The 23,898-nt window shown below is 38.7% G+C and overlaps 1 protein-coding gene across 1 annotated transcript in view; it reads right to left on the reverse strand.

Annotated features, from left to right (window-relative positions):
* Positions 1-10,642: 10,642 nt before the first annotated feature.
* LOC136877755 (very long chain fatty acid elongase AAEL008004) overlaps positions 10,643-23,898 on the reverse strand; it is an 86,448-nt gene continuing 73,192 nt past the window's right edge. The window contains exon 8 of the mRNA XM_067151964.2: positions 10,643-12,672. Within this exon, the coding sequence (XP_067008065.1) occupies positions 12,493-12,672 (180 nt within the window). The 3' untranslated portion in view covers positions 10,643-12,492. The remainder of the gene's footprint in view (positions 12,673-23,898) is intronic.

Genomic DNA, 23,898 nt, shown 5'->3' on the forward strand with positions numbered 1-23,898 from the left:
GTCTTGGAGACGGAGAATAATAACAACGGATTTGGTAGCGAACAACAAAGAAAGTAAGGCAATCAGAAGGAGCTTAAAAGAGATTATTGTTGAACGATGTCATTCACAAGAGTGATTTCGGGAAGGAGAATTCCAGGTGATGGGAATTCCCTATTACAAACTTAAAATTCCAATAAATAAAGGAATCAAAGTCCGTACGTTCTAGCCTATTACCGTCCTTGTATCCTTAATCCTTTGTATGCCTATGTTATTAATGCGTTTTCACGGGCCTTGCGTCGCAGTCTTTTAATTATGTGTATGTATATATTAGTAATAGAATTACTGAGCTTCCATTTCTCAATTTCATTAATTGGTGCCTTAATAAATACGTTCGACTTCATCTTATCGTTTCTATCAAATAGACTAGATTATTTATTATTAGCGTAGATCCTATGAGCCTGGATCCGGACGATTTTTGGTCCATTCTGATCCACGATCATGGCCGTTTATCTAAAGATCTAGGTAGCAGGGTACACTTCTTCATCGGTAACGCAGCTTTCGAACCTCCTGGACCTCCAGCGCCCTCTCCGGTCATATCACCAGGTTTTAGTAGTAAGCCTCATCCCTTAGCCATGTTGATTAAGGTCATTTCGAAATTCTTAGTCAATTCTACTAACGACGTAATAGCTTTTCTAAGTTTTATTTTGGAATTTCAGGACCATGCCATAGTGTTTGCCCTTTCACATTTACGAATATTGCATATCATTTACCCCTACTCTGTTAATGTCCTCTTAGACAAAATCGTTTATCCCAAAGCGGAAAGAAGTTCTATAGAAACCTTTCACGCTCATCTCTTAGCTAATTTCATCCCTGCGAGAGCTTTGTCATCATTACTGCAAAAGTACTACTTCCAAGTCCAAAGGCTAGAAGAGAACCTAGTAGATTTCATCCACTACATCAAATTGTATAAAAGAGTGTTTGCCATCACTACTCTGAAGGTCAAACTGTGCAGACCATTGTTGAAAGGATTTCTCCGTCTTATAGGTCGTTTTTATGTTTATATTTTCGGAACTTGAAGCTTTGTCAGTATCTGAGGAGGGAGTCAGATAAGCCGATACTCTGCGAGTCGCTAGGGAACCTCCACCATCATCTAATAGTTCCAGGCCACCACTTCGCAGAACCTTCTCGGCCCGCGTGTGGATCGGCGGACCATCTTCGAAATAAATGTCCTCATGTAAAATCTAATAGACCTAGGAGTGGAGCAAGGCAGTCCCAAGGATGTTTTAAGTGCGGATCATTCTCACACCTTGCTAGAAACTGTACTTCATCTAATAGCAGACCTTCTTGTTCTTCCTCTGGTGCTGCCTCCGTTAATCTAGGCGATAGAAAGTGACTAACGTGCCCGGCTGTGTCATCACATTCAGCTTCACAAGGCTCAGCCCAGTTCAGTTGGGGCATCGAATTTTCTGAGGAGGGAAGACCCTCTAAATACATCTTTTGAAGGTTCTAGGGAATGTATCAAAATCGCCTCCGAGACTCCACGATTTGTGCCCTTCCTCAAAATTGAAATAAATAATAAAGCGGTCACGACACTGTTAGACTGAGGAAGTGTTAGTTCTATTATTTCTGAGGAATGGTATTCCAAATTGTAAGTTTGTTGTAGAGTAAATTTCCTGAATATAGTTTTCTGTTAAATGTGTTTCGGCGAATTCTTCTCCTTTAGAAATCTTAGGATTTATTCCTGCTAAAATTCGTATTTCTAAATTTACTTGGAAGTTTAAGTTGTTTGTTGCCAAATATTTGTCATGTCCTGTGATATTAGGGGCAGATTTCATGTCATATTCTGGTCTTCTCCTCGAACTTCAAAATAAATCTTGCACATTCAAATTTGAGAGTAATTTCCAGTATTCACACGTAATGTCAGTCATTTCCCGATGTATTTTCGGAAACTCTTGGTGTCATTGATTTAATCGAATATAAGATCGAGGTGACGGATTCGGTTCCTGTAAGGTTTCCTCCATATAGGCTATCTCCACCTAAATGAAGGCCCTCAAGGAAATTATTGATACAAAGTTGAAAGATTATATTATTCGGCCTTAAAGTCGGCATATTAATCACCCATTTTTCTACTACCGAAACCAACATTTGTTGGTCTTCAAGAACACATTGTAGGATATCTGCGTGAATATTCACATTCAGGACAATAAGCGTACTGCTGAAAGTAGAATTGGTTCGAACCCCACTATCGGCAGCCTTGAAAATGGTTTTCCGTGATTTCCCATTTTCACACCAGGCAAATGCTGGGGTTGTACCTTAATTAAGGCCACGGCCGCTTCCTTCCCACTCCTAGCCCTTTCCTGCCCCATCGTCACCGTAAGACCTATCTGTGTCGGTGCGACGTAAAACAAATAGCAACTAGCAAAAAAAAAAAAAAAAAAAAAGTAGAATTATAATAGACGCCGAATCTGAGAAGCAGAAGTGTAGCAAGGGAAAAGTGTATTTTCGGTTAATTGTTGAGAAAAGCAAACAGAAATATGAATACAGTTAACGTAGTAAATAAATTCTACATCAGTTAAAATCAGAAATCGCGCATTCAAAACTGTCCATTCACTAATTCATTCACTTACATTTTTTACTCACTTCTCTCTTTGTTTGCAAAGCGACCTGTTTTCATGACGCAAAAAGTTGAAACTAATTGCGATACAATTAACGTGTTACGGCGATGCCGTGTGTCAAGCGTGACCCAGCGTAGTTTAAACTGTATACACCCGACAGTAGGCCTTTTCTTAATCGTTGTATTTAACGTAGTTGTAAAGTCAAATAGTTACAGCCAAAGACATTGGTATGAGATCGCTGGATGGCATAACGTTATGTTTTGTGATAACTAGTACGTCAAAAGTGTCCGGGCTGAGTAGCTCAACCAGTAGAGCACTGGAATTCTGAGCTGATGTTGGCGGGTTCGATCACGGCTTAGTCCGGTTGTATTTGGAGGGGCTCAAATACGTCAGTCTTGTGTCGGTAAATTTACTGGCACTTAAACTAACTCTTGCAGGACAAAATTGCGGCACCTCTGTGTCTTGGGAAACCGTTGGTTAGTGAGACGAAAAATCAACATTATTATTATAATCATCATCAAAAGAGTCCGATTAAAGCAAGATAACAGCAAAAATAACAAGACGATTGCATTTTTTGGACGGTGAATGCCACTTCCTATCCTTCTTTTATTACTTTTCCAACACGCATGTGAGATTGCGGATACGAATTATGTACCACTTATGGACATACAATGAGGAACCTATTCGTTTTAACATGCTTCTGTGGTAGTTAGTGGGTGGTGTTTTGTGTGTGCATGCTGAGTAGTGTGTTGGGGCAATCGCGAACACCCGGTCCGCAAGTCGGAGGAATTAACTTGACGGGATTAAAATCCCCGACCCATGTGGGAACTGAACCCTGAGCCCTGAGAAGTGAAAGTCTCAACGCTGACCACTCAGACAAAGAGTCTGACCGGATGGTAAATAAAAGAAAATAATGTAACATAAATATGACCATCTCCCTGGCTGAATGGTCATCGTAGTCGTCTTCAGTTCAGAGGGTCCCGGGATTGAACCTTGGTCAGGCCGTGGATTTTAACTGCATATAATTTATCTCTCTTTCTTGGCGACTGCGTATTTGTGTTGGTCTTAATATACATCTTCTCATCCGTACAAAATGCATTACATCATCAACCACCTCAGAAACACGGATAGTGAATACATCGCTGAACACAGGTTTAGTATCAGAAAGGGTATCCACTCGTAACACTAGGACAAATCCACACCATGTGCCGACCCTAGCTATTTGGTAAAAATACCAGGAAGATTAATAAAAGATAATTCGATATACTGCAGATATTAACTTACCTCTAGGGTAGTAGTGAAACACGTGAACTTCCGAGAGTGATTCTCCAGGTACCAACTACGACTTGAAATGATTTCTTTTTAACGAGCCACATTAGGAAAGTTCATTGCGCCCTTGCTGTATGTTAATTAAATCAGTGACTTGCTCTCAATTGTCTAATGCAATTCGACTGGTGCATAATCAGGGACGTCTATTTTCAAGTGTCTGCCGTCGGCTAAGGAAGCTCAACGTTAAAGTTATGGCTTTGTCACAGGCCAGAGCTTCCACTGGAGTCTCAGTTTGTTTTATGTCTGTGACAGTATAGAAGTTGCTGAGGTATGGCTGATCCTGAGTAATGACATTCGGAACACAACTAGTTCATCTGTGTTTCATGAAAGGTGCTAATCATGGGTCAGTCATGCTGCAATAGCACTTTCTGGGCCACTGAGGAAAACAACGGCAAACTTTTTTTTTTACAAGTTGTTCTACGTGGCACCGACACAGATAGGTCTTATGGTGACGATGGGAGAGGAGAGGGCTCGGAGTGGGAAGGAAGCGGCCATGGCCAACATTTGCCTGATGTGACAATGGGAAACCACGGAAAACCATCTTCCGGGCTGCCGACAGTGGGGTTCGAACCCACTATCTCCCGGATGCAAACTCACAGCTGCGCGCCCCTAACCGCACGGCCAGCTCGCCCGGTCCCTAAAATTGAATGTGTTCTGGTTTACATATTTAAAATGTTTCTCTAGAGGCTCATTAAGTATAAGAAGTTCTTGGGAGATCATGGATAATCATACTCGTGTATCTATGCCTCCAACAATCCACAACTAGCTGGACGTCAATTAGCGAACATGTGGCCGTACATTGTATCGACTTACTTCTGACGTAGCCCATCTGGTGGTCATGAACGTTAGGGCACCAAGTCTCATGGTCAGACACCGTGGTTAGCTGGTTCGAGTTCCTTTGGTAGAAAAAATGTCACCATCAGAATGTTGACCGCTAGCGTAGGAGAGGTGGAGGTATATATCCGGGCTGAGTGGCTCAGACGTTTGAGGCGCTGGCCTTCTGACCCCAACTTGGGAGGTTGGATCCTGACTCAGTCCGGTGGTATTTGAAGGTGCTACAATTAGTCAGCCTCGTGTCAGTAGATTTACTGGCACGTAAAGAAAATAATCCTGATTTATGTCGAATTATGCTTGGTTTCTTGAGCTAAATCGAGCCTTATTACTATTTTGTACCTAAACACAATATTTTCCATCATAAATACATCTGTAATATGTTTTTAATCAAAACTTGTGCATGTTTGTTGCGATCAAAACTTAATAAATCCGTTATTTTTCAGATGCCTCGAAACATTTTTATGTATTTTATCAATTTTGCAAGGCTTGCACAAAATTGTTTGCAGCTTATTGCTACAATTCCAACAAACATCTAATGATACCCCACCCGTCAGACCCCGCGCATCTCTAGAGCACATTATTGTAACAGGGCTTTGTCATTAGTTCAGACACAGTCTTGGTTTTAAGCAGGTCAAAGAAGAATCTGATTGTGTACAGTGGTGATTTATAATCTGTTCAAAATTTATTATGGAAGCAGAAGTTGAAAATTTAAAGACGGGGTACAGGAAAAGTCCAAATGTGTGTACAGAAGAGAGGAAAGAAGGGAAACTTAAAAAATATGTTCAGATCCACAACTGCAAAGACTTCCAGACCACCCCTCTAATCACAATTCCAAGGCATTTAAATGCAGAGTATAACAAATGCTGACCTAGCGAAGAACCTTGCAGCATTTTACAAAGTACCAAACAAGATAACTCAGGACCAAACCCTGGCATAATTTCTAGCCGTTTGTGAACCTCAGCAACGTCGTCCTAGTGGTAAGTCTCAGAAAAAAAACAAAAATGGTCAGTGTTAAGTATTATATTCGAACTGTAGCTCATTGCAATGTTCCGGTATGCCTAAACTACTTTTGCTATGGCTTGAACATTCTTAAATCAAGAGTGCTATGAGTAGCAATTTTTTAAAAATAATGCTAATGTTCCTGTTGAGAGAAGGCAAGGGGACAAAAAATCAGCAAAGTCTGCTGAAAAGTGAAATGCTGTAAGAAAATTTATAAGATGACTGAAAGGAAGAGAATAGCATTATGACGTGGAAAGAGAATTTCCCTTGATCCTTCTTTATCAATAACCAAACTAATTAAGTTGTATCAAAATTCTGTTAGTGAAAAAAGTACAAAGCAAAGTATTCTATGTTTTACAAAATTTTTGTGAAGGAGTTCAATATTGGTTTTTCCAGCCCGGTCACTGATGCCTGTTCGACATGCAATCAGATGAAGAACGAAATTACGACAGCATCGGATAGCAAGGTGAAACAAGTCAAGATGACAGAACTGAGGGTGCACAAACTTCGGACAAATGCCTTCTATCAACTTATGCGTGAAGCTAAGTAACTACCGGAAGCGATATAATTCTGTTTTGATTTCACAACCAGTTCGGCCATTACCGAAAACACCCATCCAGTTGACTTTCTACAGTCGTCAGGTAGGATTCTTCTCCTTTCGTTGTGTTCCATTAGACTGCCAAACACCCAACATTTTTCACGTGGTCAGAAAACCGGACCGTCCGTGGATCAAATGAAATTGGCTCTGCTCTAATATATTATTTGCGTAGCTTTCAGTATAAGAGTGATATGTTTAAAATACGAATGTTTTGTGACGGATGCACCGGGCAGACAAAACAATCATGTCCTGCATGCCCTGCGATATTGGTTGAGGAATGAATCTCCACGGCATATTACAGAGGTGGAAATAGTGTTCCCTGTGGGAGAGCACAGTTTTATGCCAGCAGACAGAATTTTTGGGCGCATAGAAAAACAACCGAGGAAATAGGCCGTTATTGCTCAACCAGATGATTACAATGTTATATAGCAAGGAACAGAAACAGTGAGAAAAACAGGCAAAGACTGGTTCGTTTATGACCTGAAGAAATTAGGATAGATTTATAAGAAACTGAATGGCATGAGTGAAGTTAAAAAATTATTCTTGGGCCGGCTGAGATAGCGAAGTTAGTGAAGAGAAGAGCACCACCCAGCCGAAAAAATATGTGGACAGGCGATGGGCCCTTATATTTTCTCCCCCGGTTAGTATTGAAACAGGATTGTTGCCCTGGTTTACTTTCTCTTTAAACAATAATCATAAGAACAAAACGATACCTCAATTTACGTCTCTTGCATAACCGAGGGAAGGCCCATATAAATTCTGGAGCATTTCACTCGTGCGAAGCAGTGTGCCACACAATGAAGGAGGACATATTAGGATACAGGTGAAACTCAAAAATAAATTTCAGTGTCAACCAAGATGGCGGACTAGTAGTCACTTGAGTCCAAATGCAGATAACGCAACGATGCACTCCTGACTTTGTGATGCGCCCCTCCCAATATTCCTCTTTTCCTGCCCCCTGTCCTCCCTCCTCCACACACTTCCACGATTAATAGTTTAATTTATTTTCATTATCAAGACATTATAAATCGTATCTCATAATGGAAAATGAGAAATAGCTGCCTGAGATGACAAGGAATGCACTCGATGTTGCTAATTTCTGGTGCACCATCATATGAAACATAGTCGAAGTTTAATGTATCCTCTATTTGCTGGGATATCCGTTAAGCAGAGCTTAAGGTCCAGCAGCCAATTTCGTTGCTTACTTAGCACCACCCGGGAGACACGTGTAGGGTAATTTAAGGTTATACCTACGGACGTAAAGCAACGCTTACATCAGGACTGCAACCCTCAGAAACCGAAGAGATTAAAGTCCAGAAACCCATCATGGAAGTTAGGCGAGAAGCTCCTGGAAACACATTTTGATGCTGATGAGATCTGGCATGATGAATGGACCTCCTCAAATCCTGATCACCTGGGTTTAATCCACCATCCTTGTAGAGCTCCTCCTGGTTTCAATTTACCGAGAAGGGAATGGACATCTCTAAACAGAATCAGGACAAACCATGGGAGGTGTAAATTCTGGCTTCACAAGTGGGGAAAATCTAAAGACCCATTCTGCGACTGTGATAATGTGCCTCAGACCATCCAGCACGTTGTTATGGACTGTCCAAAAAGAAGATTCAATTGATCTGTTCAAGAATTACATAGTACCTCTACAGAAGCAGTGGACTGGCTGAAAATTCTGGACATTAAGTTTTGAATGCTGGCCTGTAAATTACATATTTAAGAAATATGTATTTATATGTATTTACAATGTACCCTTGTTTTACCATACGAAATAATAATAATAATATGAAACATTGGTGAATAATTTATTTTTATTTATTTTCTATAGACATATTTTGTACACTTTTATATGTAACTCTGCTTCTGACTCAACATAAATAAATAAATAAATAAATAAATAAATAAATAAATAAATAAATAAATAAATAAATAAATAAATAAATAAATAAGAGTTTCCTACCAAAGCCGAAGATGAAAACTCGAAAGGCATGGACGGAAGAGCGAAAGGAGCAACACCGTATACGAATGAAGGAGTACTGGACCAACATTAAAGCTCAAGGGAAACAGTTGAAATCACGTGGTCCTTAGTTGGCCGAAACGAAACAAGAAGAAATAAATAAGAAATAAATAAATAATCGTATATTTTTTATTCTCAAGTACAGTAGTTCTTAAGTATTAGGGGCAGTTGAATGAAAACGTGTCACCTGAAAATAAAATATATAGTGGAACATTTCGTACTTGAAAAGTAAACATCAGAACTGTTAAGACATTTCTGCTTCTGGGTGATGAGATGATTAATCACATTCTTGAGACAGCTGGCGGGCTGTCGACGAAACCACATCTGTACCTGGTCACAACACGTCGTCATCCGATGCAAACCGATGTTCACGAAGGTCCTTATTCAGCTCGAGCATGGGGCCATAATCATAAACTGCCGAACGACATTATACTTCTTCATAAGAACACCCACCCCAACACTACCAATGTCGGGCTGAGTGGCTCAGATGGCCTTCTGACCTCAACTTGGCAGGTTCGATCCTGGCTCAGTCCGGTGGTATTTGAAGGTGCTGAAATACGTCAGCCTCGTGTAGGTAGATTTACTGGCACGTAAAAGAACTCCTGCGGGACCAAATTCCGGCACTTCGGCGTCTCCGAAAACCGTAAAAGTAGTTGGTGGGACGTAAATAAATAACATTATTATTATTATTTTAACACTACCAATTCTGTGAGCAGTATGCTTCAGAAATGTGGGTAGGAAACTGTTTAACAACATCTCTACTTCCCAGATATTTCCCCGTGCGATATTCATTCTTTAGGGAGCTACGAGTTACAGACTTACTTGGCACATCCCACATCGAGACGCTGTCGCCATGTTGGTTTACCAGCACGGTACATTATTGCATTCTGGTACAAGAAGTCCTCAAAATATACACCATGCGCCTGAACACGCCACCTCACTGATTGTCGGACAAGTTCGAACACTCCAGACATAGAGTGAAATTTCGTTGAGTTCATTTTCCTATGCGCGTGTGTAAAGGAATATGGACTTGACTGTACCGTACTGTACGAATTTATGTTTGCATAGCATATGTACCCACTCCTAGAGTATCATGTATTTAAGGTTCAACGAAAATTGTTCTGGTGGACTGCATATCAATATGTGTCTCGGAGACGTGACCAGTCTTAAGGGAAGTAATGGATAGGAAGAGCATTGTCACATTAGCGACTATACCTTATTCTCTGGGCAGGAAGCAGCTTTGAAATTCACATTTCCTTCGTTTAATACCTACAGAAAGAATAGTGGGTATCGTGAAGACTACATGGTGTTAAGCACGTTAATAATGCTTGCTTTAAACATGCTGGCTTCTTTCCGCACCATTGTACCGCCTTTAAGGTATTCTACGTAAAGACTCCTGAGATTGATCAGCTTCTATTCTACGTGGAAGTGGATAAAATCACCTAAACTAAGTAAATAAGTAAGTTAGTTTACGTGACATCTTCTCAACAGTGTGCTACCAACAGTTCATTTGTCAACGTGTTAAGTATTGTTAACAGAGCTGATTCCTTCAAAATTTGACTACGCAGAAATAATAACAATTATAAGGAATTATACCGACTTATTATAAAGGCAAACGAATTTGTCGTTGATGGACTTTTAAACCACCTGTCGCTTTCTTAACTGATGCAGTATTTCTGTATTTCTTGGCACAAACTGTAGCAAACTATAGCTTCCAATGAAGTCTCAGCCTCATTTATATCTGTGACCTGAGTATTTTGCCAGTACTTACACTGAGCTGAGTATGTTGAAGAATTATACTTGCTCCTTATTTTGAGTAATTTTGTGTAATTATTTACGTGAAAGAGCAATTATTATTTAAATGACATTAAAAATCTTATTGACATAAATGTGTCTTAGGGCTGGGGTCATTCCAAAATTCGTGTAACCTAGCAACAGTACCTTGACAGCTGCACAGACCGTGGATCTGTATAAAGCGAGCGGCACAGGCCATAAATATGTATGTCATGGCCATCTATCAAAACTTCACATCACAACCTGACGGTTGCTAGGTAACTTCGCATCACACATTTAACTGGAAGACATGTTTATGATCACTTGATTTTCTCAAAGGAAAATTTAATAGGTAACTTATTTTTATTGACCAGATGTACGTTTCCGCACTGGGGAAAATCCTTTTTCTTTCACCAATTTGAAACCTGACACAAGTGGAAAGGATGATGCCTACCTGGGTTGGTGTACTAGAAATTAAATGCAAACGTATAAAATTTACGATTTGTTTTACTGAACACAAGATAGTATTTGTAACAGACAGTCTTTGATGTGATTTCCATACCACACCGCATCATTGACCTAATATACGGTATTATATGAAATCATATACAAGGGGGAAACATGTTTGGTATTGTATCAGTTCAATGTAACATTTAACTTCGTAAATACTCAAATAAATACAATTATTTGAGTCTAAATAAAATAATAAAACCTATTTAATTTAATAATAACAACAATAAATTACATCCATTAAATAGAATAAACATTAACAGTCTCTTTTCGTATAAAGATAGCGGCACTTTAGTATAAATAAGTCGATAAATTGAATATGAATCCGTTATATCAGTTAATAACAAATATAGCCTTTGTGCCTGCGAAAACCGCTGTGTGAAATATTCCACTTCGAGCTTTAGCTGGAAACGTTTTGTCATCTAAGGTTCAATATTATGTGAAGACTCGTTTGTAATGAAAATGGTGCTGCGGATCAGTATTTCTTCGACATCATCATCATCGTCATCATATAGCAGTTTTCGCGGACGCAACGACGATATTTTTTTTCTGCATACTTTCTCTAAATCGTAAGAAAGCCAGCATAGAGCATTGGTTAGAGCAGGGCCTCTCAAACGCCCAAAATCTCACGCGTGCAAATCGAGGCGCAAGAGCTCCGTGCACTGTGCATCGGTCCCGCTCGGCTAGCTCCGACCAACGCTTCGTCTCTTGGTTACTCGGCTAACCTCGGCTCTACTCGGCTTAACTCGGCTCGGATTTGAGCGCTACGGGGCAAGTGGGGAAGAGGGAGGCAGTGGGAGCGAGCGAGACAGGCGTGAGGAAAGAGAGAGTAAGCGCTATTGCTCCAAATCGAGGAGTGGGGGGTCTGCACTCTGGTCAACCAAGCGAAGTCGTCTTATGCACCGTGCACAGTGCATGCACCACGCGCATGCACCCTGAGAGGCCCTGGGTTAGAGTATCTGATTGTTGTTGCAGGTTCAATTCACAGCTCTACCTATCTTCCTTGGGATAAGTTTTGAAACGGTGTTGGCTCGATCTTCTGAAAACAACTGAAGATCTCTCTGAAGAATACCGTAAGAAACGACATTACCAGTGGTGAGATTTACCTAGTCGACTACAATATTCGATTCCTGATTGAAATCTGATCCCCTAAATTCCAGAAGGCTTCCGCTCGTTTCAATCATCTATTAGAATGAGTAGCTGAGAGATTTAACCGTTCGCTCACTCACTCACTCACTGAATTACGTAAAATTATTTGTCAACGATCCGCTCTTTCCTGTAAGATCCCGACAACTTGATTCTTCCAAATTTAAAATTTTACATAAATATTCGTAGCATTCTGATGCTTTCCCTCGGTATTTCTAAACCTGAACACTCACTTGAAACTGTGTGCCAACTGCATACTTGACTAATTTGAAGGGAACAGCAGTTATTACTTTACATAACCACTGTACCGGAAACTTCCGAACAAAGGCTAAAGGATATCGACACAACCTTTCATTAATATTATTAGGAGCATTTTACCTTGCATTTATGCACTTTAGCATCTAGATTATTATTTAAAATAATTAACAGTATATACAATATGCATATATTTACAACGTCGGTTAGTTCTGAAATATTTCTTCCGCACCTAAGTTTTCTCTCGATTTCTTCATTGAATAAATATCTTTAATTTCTATCACAGTTGAGTGTCTATTTTCTTAACAGAAGAAAATAATCTTTTAACCGTACACTTTTAATAGGCTTCCAGTTGAACATCCAAGCCATTGCCCTGCCGTGCTATGAAGTAATGTACTTGTAGATGAAGATGGAGCTGTTGTACGACATTAATTTTCTCGTTTGATTCTGGAAGCTTTTGAACTCGTGTATGACTTTACGTAGAAGTTGAGGAACAGCCCCATGAAGATCACAGCGTTGGCTAAAAGTAAATAGGCGAGTTGTCTCGGGTAACCACAGTCTACCCACAAGAGTTGCATGGCGTGCACCATCACCAACGCGAATTGCACCTGTAAGAACAAAAATTTAATTATTAATATTAGTAATAATCACAGGACAGAAATTAAACAAAAACCTAAAAATCCTAAAATTTATATAAAATAATCACGTTTGAGCAAACATTGCGGGTCACCGTGCTCCTAAATTCTTCTCTGTCATTTTATGATTTAATGTGGTAGGGAACTGATCAAAATCATGACGAATAGGAGATACCAAGTCCGTACGTTCCATTACCGGATTACACCCTCATCATGTGCGACAGGAATTGTCTCTCTGTCTTTTAGGTCATCAGCCCAGAGGCTGGTTGGATCCTCAAATAGCACCACCAAAGGTTATGCGGTTATAAGGAAACCGCAAAAACCAATGGCAGCACCAAAATGAGGCGTACTAGGCAAGACGAGGAGTGAGGTAGTTTGCCATTGCTTTCCTCACTGGGTCAGAAAGTGCTATTGCAGCACGACTGACCCTATGAGCAACACCTTTCATAACACTCATGCACTAGTCGTGCTCTGAATATCATTACTCAGCACCACCCATACCCCAGCAGCTTCCATATTGTCACAGCCATGGATGAGACTGGGACTTCGGTGGAAGCTACACTTTACTCTGGCCTGTGCCAAGAGATGGATACAAAAGTACTGTATCCATCAAGAAATGGCAGCAGGCAACGACAGGAATTATATTTGTTAAAAATAATTTAAAGTCAAGGAGAACACGTAAAATGTAAACGGCATTATTACTGATGTGCTTTCTGTTTTAGTTCTTCATATTGCTTATAAAGTGGGGGGCGTGATTAGCTCAGTGGCTTCGCTGCTGGCTTCCCACGTGGAAGGCTGAGGTTCGAATCCCGCTCGATCCTGAGTCGAGACTTTCGTCTCAAGACTCACGTAACGTCAGGAAGGGCAGCCGGTCTCAAACCCCTGGCCAGAACCAAAATGAGCCTGGGTGACTCCAGCGACCTCAGAAAAAAGTGGGATAAGCTGACGAAAGTTGGTATTGCTTATATAAAATAACTTGTCCTGACTGACTGATTCATCATCGCTGAGCCAAAACTACTGGACATAAACGAATGAAATTTTGGAGATACATTCATATTAACATATAGGTGCTAGCTAAGGGAGGATTTTTCGATATTCCTTCGCTAATGGGGTGAAAAAGGGGGGGGGGGATTTTTAAAATGAGGATATCTATATCTCAAAAACTAAAAAGATTACAGACGTAAAAATTGGTATTTGGAATCTCCTTTAGAAACAAAGAAACACGTATTTTTTTGTTTTCGGAAAATCCCATTAAGGGGGGTGAAAAAGTGGGGGGAAAGGGGTTGAATACCTTTTATGAGGACACTTATATCTCAAAAACTGAAGATGTCACAGACATGAAAACTGAAATTTGGAATCTCCTTTGAAAATAAAGAAACACGTATTTTTGTGTTTTTGGATAATCCGATGAACAGGGGTAAACAGGAGTGACTAACGGGGTGAATTTTTAAAAAGACTACATCTGCAAATTATCTCAGACACGTAACATATTACAGATTTGAAAACTGGTATTTGTAATTTCCTGTAAATGGAAAGAAATATAAATATTTTTTTCGGGAAATCCAATTAAGGGGAGCTGAAAACGGGGGTAATTTTTGAAAATGAGCGTATCTACAGTACTTCTCAAAAACTTGTTGCAGGCGTGAAAATTGGTATTTGGAATCTTCTTAAAAAATAACGAAACACGTATTCTTTGGTTTTCAGAAAATCCCATTACGGGAGGTTAATAAATTGAAAAATTAGTTGAATTATTTATATGAGAATGTATATATAATCTAAATATGTTGCAAACGTGAAAACTGGTATTTGAAATCTCCTTTAAAAATAAAGAAACACGTATTTGGTGGGGAAATCAACTTGGTAGAGAGGGGGGGGGGATGAAAACGGAGATGAATTCCTTTTACGAGGATACATATATCTCAAAAACTGAAGATGTTACTGTCGTGATAATTGATATTTGGAAGCTCTTTTAAAGAAACGGGTACTGTTTGTTTTTGAAAAATTCACTTGAGTGGGGAGTGTGAAAGGAAGTAAAAAAATTGAATTCCTTTTCTGGAGAAACTTATATCTCAAAACTGAAGGTTACAGACGTGGAAATTGGTATTTGGAATCTCCTTTAAAGGTAAAGAAACACGCACTTTTAGGGTGGGGGGGAACCAACATAACGGACGGGGGTGGAGTGAAAAAGGAGTTGAATTCTTTTCATAAGGATACTTATATCTCAAAAACTGAGGATGTTACAAACATGAAAATTTGCATTTGGAATTTTCTTTCAAAATAAAGAAACACACGACCTTCTGTCTTTGGAAAATCCACTTAAGGGGTGAATTAATTGAAAAATTAGTTGAGTACTTTGTATGAGAACACTTATAACTCAAAAACTAAAGATGTTACAGACGTGAAAATTAGTGTCTGTAATCTTCTTTAAAAATAAAGAAACACGCATTTTGGGTGGAGGGAATCAACTTGATGGCGGTGGCGGTGAAAAAGGAGTTGAATTCCTTTTTATGAGGATACATATATCTCAAAACTGAAGATGTTACAGTAGTGATAATTGGCATTTGGAAGCTACTTTATAAATAAAGAAACAAGTTTTTTGGTTTTCAGATAATTCACTTAAGGGGGGAGGGTGAAATGAAGTGAAAAAATAATTATTTTTATGGAGAAACTTATATCTCAAAAACTTAACGTTACACACGTGAAAATTTGTATTTGAAATCACCTTAAAAATAAACACGTATTTTTTGGAGGGGGAAATCAACTTAACGGGCTGGGGTGAAAAAGGAGTTGAATTATTTTTATGAGGATACTTATATCTTAGAAACTGATGTACCCGATGCATTTACTGGACATATTCAAAATGGCGCCTACGGAAGGTAGAGGCCAGCCAAGGCAAAGAAATGTATAACAAGATATCGATATTGATGTATGCTAGGAGGCCTTGACTAAATTAAACCTACCACTATGAAGGCGGTGTACAATGATGTGAAATCGATAGAATTGTTTTTAAAAAAAATAAGAAGGATAAATAGATTATTACAAAAAACTGACTTGAAAAATTGATGTGGTGAGAACAAGACGTTCTGAACTTCGCACTCTAAGATAAGCAATATTGGAAACATTTTGCGAGAAGTATTACGCTGAAAATAAGGAAATACTGAGCGAATCGTGTAAATAAGCGTTAAAATACTGGAAAGAGCAAGTAAAATCCTGAAGCTTAGAATAATACGTCCAGATACTCAGACGCAAAGCCGTTTGAAAATAGGAACTTGGTTGAGACGAAAGAGCTCGAGATTAAGCCACGCTGAGTGAAAATAATTACTAGAAAAACCAAAAAAAGAAGCAATCACCATAAAATATATATTCTACGCAGAGCTATGATGAGCTTATATTTTTCATAGTCATCGCATTTTGTCTACTGTCTTGCTGAGCAGATGATGGCTTGCTAAATCGGCATAGACCAACCTGGAGGGAGATGTCGTCCTGGCCGTTAAAACCACCCGACCCATGCGGAGGAGATCATTCTACCTGACATCCCACTGGTGGAATTTCTACCCAGTTCCTGACCCAAGGACTACGACCGCACCGAGAAGCAACTAAGGCCCGAGATATTGAATGGCGAGCTAAGTAATAGTATTAAGTAATATAATTTCTTATGTGGAGTATTACCAGTATATACAGTAGATCTGAATAGCCTAAGCATGAAATAATTAAGTGTGCTTATGAATATAAGAAAGTGCTGTGTGAAATATTCAGTTGATATCTCGTTATGAAGTGATAGCATGTTACTACATTACTTTATCCAAGGATGAAGGAATACCATTTAAAAATACGACATAGTGCTACAGTTGTTTTCAAAGAATCCCGGTTAGTTAGGAAGGTCCATGTGTGATGTAGTAATAGTCAAACCCGGTTACGTCACAGAGGGACGCACGTTGATTTGGTTAAGACTACTTACCATACTCTTTGCCGTATGATTTTATTGAAAGGAAAGATATTGAATTTGGGGTTATATATGGAATTGTAAGATTAAGAAAAGCGTTCTGAGGAACGAATTCTGCGCTATTTATGGGATACATATCGTTGCATAATTAAGTATTGGAGGTTAAGCGCGCTAGTTGTGAATGCTAAATGAGTTAAATATGAATTGAATTGTAGGTTAATGGTGAGATATTGGAAGTGTGTATAGTATTTGAAATGATATATTGCGCAGAATAATAGGAGGTAAAGCGTATTTGATATGTTTAATATGTGATGTTGGAGCACATGCAGTGCCATTACAGAGTATAAGTATGCCCCAGCGAGGAACTACAGCAAGGTACGAACTGTAATATTATATATATTTTAGTGATGTGTGAAAGTGGTTTGACAGGAATAACAACCGGTGATGAATAAATGAATACATGATTATGTCATATACTGAATGAATGGATATTGCATGGAAGAATAAGCGTGTATGCATGTAGTAACGTAATGTAGTATTGAAATATCTTTGTGTTGGCATTAGCACACATATATATGGTAAATGCTTACTGGCTGTATGTATATTGAGCTGGTATACGATACATAAGAAATTATTTAGCTAGAATAGGGAATTTATTTGACATTTACGTTGGATATCATCGATGTTTTGGTTTATACGGAATATTATTAGAGCGAATACTTAGTTAGGAGCCGTAGTTTAAATGGCAATAGGACCGAGGAACTTAGTGCGTCATTCAATATTTCATTTTCTTCACGCTAACCTGCAACAACGAACTCAGCTACTTTTCAACATAATATAGGTCCCTGATATTTGTATTCAGGACATATTATTCAAATTCAATTCTTTTTCGTAGAAACTTGAACAACGTGATGGTTATATTTTTAATGAGCTATATAATTATACCGTGATTGATGGAATAATTTATTGGAATAATGAATTTCGACCGTCGCCAAAGGACTGTGATATAACATATTTAAATAACCATATGTAATTTTTAGAAAGGAAGATAATTCATTTCAGGAATACGTTACTCAGTATATTCAGATGAAAGCTTAGTTTAGGAAATAGGCAGCGCTGACCTAACATATTTGATTCAATGATTAAAATATTAATTTATTAAGTTGATAATTGAAGATTATAAGTCATACCTGATATTAACCATTTCTTTTGCGAAACTTGACAATATAATAAATGTGTTTCATGATTAATTTCTTATATAATGAAGTGAGTTTTCATTTATGTTGGTAGTTAATAGTTTAATTTAGTGTGTAAGGTTCTCGTTGTGCGAATATATACCTTTATTTCTAAAGGATGACTGAAATTTGCGTTTACGAAACAACTACTGAGCGTTGGATATCGTTACTTTCTCTACACCGCGCATGGCATCGTTACTTTTTCTGAGCTGCTTATGGTACCGGTATTTCTCCTCGGACACACGTAAAACCAAACATAGAAAAATTAACCATTTTTCTGGAGGCAAGGATACCCTGAGATGTATTTAACTGACTAGTTGGGAATTACTGTGGTTACCCTGACCCGTAGGGTGCAGTAATTTTTGGCGCCTCAACGTGATGCAAATGGAGAAAGACGCCGTGGGAACTGTTGGTTGCCAAAGGAAGTAAAAGTTGTCGCACAACAGTGAGGAAGTTGAAGAGAAAGACACCGCGGGATCGAATATTTAATTGAGAGTCAGACCCGAGAGAATAACCCGATAACTTACTGTTGAACCAACATGGAGGTCAAAAGAGAATGATATTGCGGAACGTTGTGGGGAGCAAAGGAACCCAACGTGCAGTTGATGAAAGAAATACTTGGAGATTTCTCAAGAAATTAGGCTCGGATGAGAAACTGATAATTAAGTATTGAAAGAATGATGGGTAAATATGAATATTTTCCAGAAGTAGATTATTAGATGGAGTGATAGGAGGATATTTTATTATTTTCATTGAAATAATTGTGGCTCTTCATATTTCATTTTATTTTAAAATATGATTGAATTTACTCTTGTTATTTGGATTAATAGTTAGTATGTAAGTAAATGATGAATACCACATGGTGGATAACCATTTTTCTTTTTTTGGGAAACTATTTCTGAAATGAATTCAAAGGAAAATGATCTGAGTTCGTTGGGAAGTTGCTCATATTTTAACGGGTAGGATGATATCGATCTTCAGGAAGGTCTATATTCCAAATAATTTTGAGAAACTAAGTGAATATTTAGTATATAAGACTTGATTGCTAACTTTAAGGATATTTTAGATTTAGAAATTGAATATTTCACATATTTATTGACACTGTGTGACATTAGAGTATTTGAAAAGTTAAAGTTGGTTAGGAAAGTAAAGAATTATTCGAAATATTACTGAAATTGACGAGAAAATGGCAACTCAGGGAAGAGTGCAAACCAGAAGGGAACAAGAAGAAGAAATGAAAAGAGCACAGGAAAAGCATGAAGGAATGCCGTTATGGTTTCTAGAATATATAAAGAAACAGGAGGAGAAAGAAAAGAAAGAAAAACAAGAACGAGAGGACGAAAAGAAGAAAGAAAAACAAGAACGAGAGGACGAAAAGAAAGAAAAGCAAGAACGTGAAGAGAAAGAAAAGAAACAGGAGGAGAAAGAAAAGAAACAAGAAGAAGAGAGACAGAAAGAAAAACAAGAACGTGAAGAGAAAGAAAGGAAACAAGAAGAAGAGAGACAAAAAGAAAAACAAGAACGAGAGGATGAAAGGAGGAAAGAAAAACAAGAACGTGAGGAGAAAGAAAGGAAACAGGAAGAAGAGAAGAATAGGAGACGGGCAGAGAAAGAACAAAAGCAACAAAAGTTCTTAAAGGAGTTTCGGAGAGAACTAGAAGAGAAACAGGAGGAATGGCAACAAAAGCAACGTGAAGAAAGAAGGAAAGAACAGGAAGAATGGCAACAGAAGCAACGTGAAGAAAGAAGGAAAGAACAGGAAGAACAACGTGAAGAGAGGAAAAAGGAACTGGAGGAAATAAAGGAAGACAACACAAGAAATCGATTGGAAATACAGAATTGGATAGCTGAAATGACTCAGAGTATGGAGAATGGAAACAAGCAGATACACGAAGAAATGGACAGAATTAAAGGACAGGTTACAGAGAGCCAGAAAATCATCAAGAAGTTGAAGGATGAGGAGATTAGCAAACTGACCAGCGATCTCCGAGAACTAAAAATCGGTAATGAGAAGAAATGGGACGAAATAAGTGAAATAACAAGCGGCATGGAAGGATTGAAGGTCAGACATCAAGAATTAGAGGAGAAATTCGATCAGGCAGCTGGCACAGTGGCCGGAAAGATTAATGAATTAAAAGAGAAGATCGAGAGCGATAAGAATGAGGCGGACCAGAAGATGGAGAAGACAGAAGAGGAGTTAAGGCAGATTAGGAAGGAGATGCAAGAAATTAAGATAGAAAACCAGACAACGAAATCCGTTATTTCGAATTGTAGTGAACGGCAAAAAGCGATAGAGATTCAGATTAATGAAAGGGAGACTACACCATCAAGAACTCTGGATCCAAGTAGGCAGAGCATAGATTTGGTAAATGGAAGCAGCCAAAATGAAAGTCCAACCATAATAAACGTCATAAAAACTTATGACGACCGCCCAAAGCATTTTGATAACACGTCAAAAATCTCACCCAAGCAATTTCTCAGAGATATGGAGGAACATTTCCGCGAAGGTAGAATTCAAGAGGATAAGAAGCTGCGCGTGATAGAAAAACATCTAGATGGAAACCCGAACATCTGGTTCCAAGCTTTTAAATATACTTTCCACAGCTATGAGGAATTTAAAGCAGCGTTCCTAAGAAAGTTTTGGAGTCCAGAAATTCAACAACAACTAAGAATCGAACTTTACGCAAGAAAGTTTTCGTTAACAGGCCAAACCCGATTCAGTGATTACTTCTCGTTTCAATTTCACAGGTTTCAGGACTTAGACTCAGCTCCAAGCGAGCTAGAGGCCATAAAAACTATTCAAAGGCAATTCCCACCGGAGGTGCAGAGGTTATTAGCAGCCTCAGATGTTGAAACCGCAGTCGATATGGAAAGGAAGCTCAGACAGATCGATATGACATCCTCGTACCCATTGAATAGAAATATACGGAATACGGCCCAAGAAGAAGTAATAAATACCATCAGTCCCGAGGAAACAAACCATAGGGAAAGTCATAAGTCAAAGAATAGGCCTGAGGACCATGATGAACACAGAGAGAAGGGCAGAAAGAGATGTTGTTGCCAATGCAGTGGAAATTCTAATGGGCAATGTGGACAGAATAATAATAGACACAACCCATATTATATAAATAATTCAAGATTTAGAGGCAACAGGAACCAACAACATTTTAGAAACAGATCATGGTTTAATAACCGGAAAGGGCAGAACAGTTATCGCAGGAACGAAGAAAATCGTAAATATATACAACAACTGCGAGAGGAAAGACGAAATAAGAACAGATGGGAAGAAGCGATAAAAGACAAAGATATAAATGGAGACATCGAGGGAGCGGAGAGCCTCGAATTACAATCGTATAAACGAAGGAAAGCTGAAGAAGGAAGACTCAACCCTAACACTCCTGAATTCATAGGAAATTCGGAGCCACCTAAAAAAAAACTCCGAATTCCAATTGAAAAATGAGGAGACAACAAGTAGCAAAAGAAATGGAAAAATTGACAAAATTCGTAGTTGGATAATTGCGCAAGTAGACCACTGGGATATTCGACCTGATGACCTGCTTGACGAAAATGATCATGGCAAAGAGAGAACAAAATTTAGGTTACCCGTAATCATAGTAACAGTGGCCGACATAAAGTTGCATTGCTTGGTGGACTCTGGAGCAAGTATCAGTGTAATGGCATCGACATTTTTCCAAGAGCTTACTAAAAGAATCGACATACCGACAATCCCAGTATCAGGAGTTAAAATAAGAGGAATAATCCCAGATAAATCTGTTGATTGCAAGCTGCAAGCATACGTTACAGTCATGATAGGAAGACACAGATTTGAACATCCATTCATGATCATGAAGAGGATAAAATATAATATCATCTTTGGTATAGACTTCATGTTAACGACACGAATGACCATTGATATGGAAAGACGAGAAGTCCGGTTCCCAGTAACAGAAAGTGGTGGAATGCAGTCTATAGAAACCATACAACTCAATAATCTTACGGACGAAAATGAACACTTAAAGATTATGGTGAAGGAAATTGATCCTGAGATCATGGAAGGCCAAGATCAAAAGAATGACGTGTATGAACAAGAGATAGATTTAGGATTAATTGAAAGGCTCGAAGAAATAATGGCTATCGAAGAGGAGGAGGAAGAGAAAACTGAAATTTGGAAAACTATGACCGAAGCCACAATATCATCCACAGAAAAGCGGAAGATCTATGAAATTTTGAAGAGATATATCGAAGTTTTCGACAATAAACCGGGTCAAATACCCAACTTTAAATACAAAATATTAGTCAATGACTGGACACCATATAAAGGAAAATTATACGATGTACCAGAAAGGTATTTAACAGAAGTAAGAAAAATTATTCAGGAAATGATGGCTGACGGAATAATAGTAAAGACAACCACACCTTACTTGAACCCGCTGGTAATAGTAAAGAAAAGCAACGGAAAACTCAGGCCGTGCGTGGATGCCAGGGTCCTCAATGGGAGACTTATTCCAGAGTACAATAAGGTCCCAAGGATTAAGGATGTAATAAAAAAATTTAGAGGTCTGCAGTACTTTTCAAGCTTAGACTGCACATCATCCTTCCATCACATTGTACTGGAGGAAAAGTCAAGGATATTGACAGGATTTATGTTTGATAACCAAACGTACGCCTACTGCAGGTTGCCTTTTGGGTTGAAAAACAGTTCTGCCGTTTTGATAAGGGCCTTAGATAAGAACCTAACCGATGAAGTAAAAGGATTTGTCAACTGTTATGTCGATGATCTAGTATTTGGCAGTACAACTTTCGAAGAACACTGTGAAAAATTAGAAAAATTGCTGAGTAACCTGCGGAAAACCGGATTTAAAATTAACCTAGCAAAGTCAAAATTCTGCCAAAACCAAGTGCTTTTCCTTGGACATATAATAGACGGCGAAGGAGTTAAGCCAAACCCGGTAAAAATCAAAGCAATTTGTGATTTCCCACGTCCTTCTAAAGTGAAACACATAAGACAATTCCTAGGTATGACTGGATTCTTTTCAGACCACTGTAGAGGTTATACAGAAATAGCTGCACCACTCCAGGAACTCTTAAAGGCGAATAACCGTTGGAAATGGAACGAAGAAGCCGAAAACGCATTCATAGGAATGAAAGAATTGCTTAGGCAAAGCATCAAACTAGGGTACCCTGATTTCGAGAAAGATTTTATTGTCCAAGCAGATGCGTCAAATATTGGTGTTGGAGCATGTTTATACCAAGAGGAAAAGGAGAGTAAGAGACGGACGTACTTAGCCTTTACGAGCAGGAAACTGCGAAAACACGAGCTACATTATACGACGACGGAGCTCGAACTCCTTGCCATAATACATGCACTACAGCAATGGAGACGAATTATTTATGGATACCCCGTGATCATCAGAACGGATCATAAGGCATTAACCTTTGGGTTAAAAGCAATGATGACCAGCGAAAGAGTAACTAGGTGGATGCTTTACACACAGCAATTTAATCTAAAAATTGAACACTGCAGCGGGAAAGAAAATATATTAGCTGATGCATTAAGCAGAAATCCAGCAGACCATGAGGAGAATGTTTTACAGTTAATGCTAGATAATCAAGACCAGGAGTTGCTATCAAAACTAGAAGACCTTGCTGAATATCAGAAAATGGATGAAAAATTAAAGATCATAATTGACAAGTTGATGGTTGATCAGAGGGAACCGTTAATAGAAGACAAATATGAGATGTTGAGCGGCTTATTAACGAAAGTCATAGATAAGACCACAAACAAGAAAAGAATAATAGTACCACAAAGACTACAATGTGAATTAATTTGGCACGTGCATAAAGTAACAGGACATGCAGGAATTGATAAAGTCATTGCGACACTATCAGAGAAGTTCACATGGTCAGGATTAAGGAAGTCAGTCAGAAGCACAATTAAGACCTGTGATATTTGTCAGCGGGTCAAACACAACAATTTTATCACTAGTAACCAACCTATCGCCATATTGCCATCTAAAGTAA

Source organism: Anabrus simplex, chromosome 1, assembly GCF_040414725.1.
Source record: "Anabrus simplex isolate iqAnaSimp1 chromosome 1, ASM4041472v1, whole genome shotgun sequence".
NCBI lineage: Eukaryota > Metazoa > Arthropoda > Insecta > Orthoptera > Tettigoniidae > Anabrus > Anabrus simplex.